The sequence below is a fragment of the Eulemur rufifrons genome, chromosome 2 (assembly GCF_041146395.1).
Source record: "Eulemur rufifrons isolate Redbay chromosome 2, OSU_ERuf_1, whole genome shotgun sequence".
NCBI classification, from domain to species: domain Eukaryota; kingdom Metazoa; phylum Chordata; class Mammalia; order Primates; family Lemuridae; genus Eulemur; species Eulemur rufifrons.
The window spans coordinates 12453415-12456578 of NC_090984.1; the positions used below are offsets into that span (position 1 = coordinate 12453415).

Consider the following 3164-nt stretch of genomic DNA (forward strand, 5'->3'; position numbering starts at 1 on the left):
TGAGGCTGGGCTCTTACAGCCTCACTTATTATAGTGCCACACTGCCTCCCTGTCTATACAATCTCATTTTTGTCTTGACAAGAAGTGCCGGCAACTATGGATAAAACTTAAACATGCTTTATCTCGTCTAACACTTCATAGTATGCCAATGAAGTAGACATGAAGTAAACACAGTTTGTTCCAGTTTGGATAAGGAAATGAAGGCTTAGGAAGGTTAAGTAACTTGCTCAGGGTCACTCAGTTGTTTGGTGGCAGAGCTGACATTCCACCTATGGTGTGTCTGAATCTAGAGTCTATATTACTATTATATCTACTGCTCTTACCCAGACTCCCTGATCTATTAAGGTGCTAATAATCCCAGTATCTCTTGACCTGCAGAGACCCCAGCAAATCCCAGAGCTCTGGGCTCCCACTCAGGCGCCCAGTCTGCGGGTCTACTTCTCCCTCATGGATCCAGTCGATGTTGAGTGACAACCAGATACCAACCCTCCCACCATTAGATAGCTTTCATGCAAAGATGACAAAAACAGCGCATCATCTAAGTTTTTATTAATGTGAGTTTTTAAAAACAAGCATCCATACCAGTGTGAAGGGTGAGGGAGGGACAGGAGGGTAGGGCAGGGGGAAGGAATTCGACTCTATTGGTAATAAAGCTCCAGGTTCATCCCATCATGGATTTCATCTGAAGTGAAGGTGTTAAGGAATTCTCACGGTGGGCTCCATCCCCACCCCTCTTATCTATTCATAGCTGGCTCAGGGTGGTGGCCTGAGGATTCAGACCAGGGCTAAGGAAGCCATTTGCAACTGGGCCGTTTTGATTTGGAGATAATCCAAGCATTCAGGTGGAGCTCAATAATAAATACTTTGAACTTGAAGTGTCAAAGTTATCTAAGCCAAGTCAAACTATTTCAATCAACCATCCTCCTCCTCCAACAAAATAATTACATGACACTCATTTTCTAAGCGCCATTTACTAAGTTACACAATTTATGAGTATAATCTCAAATAAAATAGACTTCAGGATTGAACAGAGAACCGAGGCTGGGCATGTAGGTGTTTCCTCAAGAAGTCACACAAAGGATACAGTCCCCTAGAGACACATGGTCCTTAAAAATCGTGTACCTATGGGATAGAGACCTTTCAGAGAGAAGCCTAAGGAGGGCTCTTCACCCTGGAGACAGCCTGAAGTAGCCCAGCCTAAGCAAAGGGCTGCCTGCAGCACTCCCCCAGCCAAAACGTTTTGGCCTAGTCCTGTCCACCCCGAAGCTCTACCACCGCACTCACCATTTCTTCAGGACGATCTTGTTCCAACGGGTGCCAGTTTGGGCTGCAATAAGCTTCTTAAGGTCCCCGATGGTGTCATCGGTGCTGAGCGCAGAAGAGTTAAGGCAAATGGAGGGGAGAAGCAGAACGAGGAAGAGGACATACTGGGCCTGAATACAATCTGCCAGGACTCCATCCGCCCCCTCTCCAGGGTTTAACTAAAACCCTCCTAACAACAAACTGAGTTGCCTGCCTCACGCGAAGCACCCCCAGGGGTCACTGCCTCTCGGCCGTCAGTGGATACTTGCATTTAACGCGGACCTTCTTCCCCAGACGGTCGTTGCAAACAACCTCGATCATCCTGGCTGGAGCTACACAGGGCGGGGATTGGGAAGCAGCAGTGTCAGGACTTCAGGGGTCTCCCAGGCCCCAGAAGCCCCAGCCTACAAGTTTCCCAGTCCCAAGCTCTAAGACCCCCGGTTACTGAGTCTTCTGTTCACTCTCCAACCCCCTAGACCCAAGTCCTCCCGGGCGCCAAGCCCAGAGTCTCAGGACCGAGGACCCCAAGCAGCCGCGACTCCGCACCTTCTCGTCGCCTGAAGGTCCGGCCCCAAAGCTCCCTCGTTTCACCTCCCGCCAGCCCCGGACCCTTGGCGGCCGGGTCCCGCCACCTTTCCCCGATTCCGGGCATCTCTGCCTGAACTCCTCACCTCAAATCGCCTCGAACACGCAGATGATACAACCTCCGGCCTAAAGCGCTAAACTCTGGCAGCCGTCGACACAGGGAACCGGAAGCGGAAGTTTGGGACCGGAAGCGCCCGTCCCAGCCTCCCTGGATGGGCATCCGCACTGGATCCGGTTCTTCGCAGTACCCGGCTGGGCACGAGCTTGAGGTTCCGGGGCGAGACTTTGGGGTCCCCAGGGTGGGCAGGAGGACCCTGCGATAGGCGCGCGGGGCCGAGTGCGGGGCCGGGGAAAGGGCGTGGAGCCAGAGGTCAGAACCTGGCGCCCAGCCGTTGAGGCCCCTTCGGCGTGAGGAGATCCGGTGTGTTGGTGGGGACGCCAAAGGTCACAGGGCGGTGAGGGGGCGGTGCGGTGACCTATACCGTTCCGGAGCCCGACAAAGCCTCTTACTGCAGCTTCGGGGCTACGGGGAGCGGGGATACAGCCCCGCAGTAATCCTGTCCGGCTCCCTGCCTTTGCTTAGGGCTGGGCCTCGGAAGCATTTTGCACTGCCCTTTCCTCCCCTCCGGCCACCCCGGGACACCCGAGAGGCAGACTCCAGTTAGTAAACGAAGCCTGATCCTGGACTCCACATCGTGGTCAACTACCAGTCGCCAACCTGCAATGCCCACGTGAGGAGGCTGGAAATGGCCCAATTGCAAAAAATCTTCCGCTTCGGTATCTTCAAGGCGCACTTTGTACCAGATTCCTGGTTCGTGAGGGCTAGTGGGCAGGCCCCACGCCCCCAAATTCAACCAAACCGCTTCTGCCCAATGGAACTGTTCAATGATTCTTTCTCGGCAGAGAGGATTCTTCCAGTTTGGTGAGCCTAAACTGATTCACCATGTCTTTCTTACCTGCCCAATCCACCTTTTCAAACTAGCATGTGAGATTAGTGGGAAGAAAGGGCCGATGCTCTGTGACCCTGTCAAGGCTGCCTGCCTTAGGGAGCCGGCCTAAGAGGTCCCACCACAAACACTGGGCTCAGGGGACTTCCTGCCTCAGAACTTTGGCCTGTCGCTCCTTTGGCCCCCGCAGAGTTCCTTTGGGTTTTCCAGAGCAGGGAATCTGAATGGACACCTCATGTGTCAAAATCTCAACCTCATCCCTTAAATATTAAAATCTGTGCTTTCAAACACGACACTTCCCCTTTCGGAAGCTTATTTTCCTTATAATGA

The 3164-nt window shown here is 53.0% G+C and overlaps 1 protein-coding gene across 1 annotated transcript; it reads right to left on the reverse strand.

Moving 5' to 3' along the window:
- Window positions 1-532: 532 nt before the first annotated feature.
- On the reverse strand, window positions 533-2863 carry UBL5 (ubiquitin like 5). The gene is made up of 5 exons (XM_069479113.1): window positions 1974-2863; window positions 1568-1634; window positions 1285-1368; window positions 1085-1122; window positions 533-682 (listed from the first exon to the last, which is right to left on the reverse strand). Exons 2-5 carry the CDS (start codon window positions 1621-1623, stop codon window positions 639-641), a joined length of 222 nt encoding a protein of 73 aa, XP_069335214.1. The 5' UTR covers window positions 1624-1634; window positions 1974-2863; the 3' UTR covers window positions 533-638.
- Between the last annotated feature and the right edge of the window lie 301 nt (window positions 2864-3164).

Coding starts and splice junctions, on each gene's coding strand:
- UBL5 (XM_069479113.1), bottom strand. CDS start 1,623: ATGATCGAGGTTGTTTGCAACGACCGTCTGGGGAAGAAGGTCCGCGTT. Junction 1,123..1,284: donor AAGATCGTCCTGAAGAAATG/GTGAGTGCGGTG, acceptor TCTATCCCATAG/GTACACGATTTTTAAGGACC. Junction 683..1,084: donor CCATGTGTCTCTAGGGGACT/GTATCCTTTGTG, acceptor CCTTCACTTCAG/ATGAAATCCATGATGGGATG.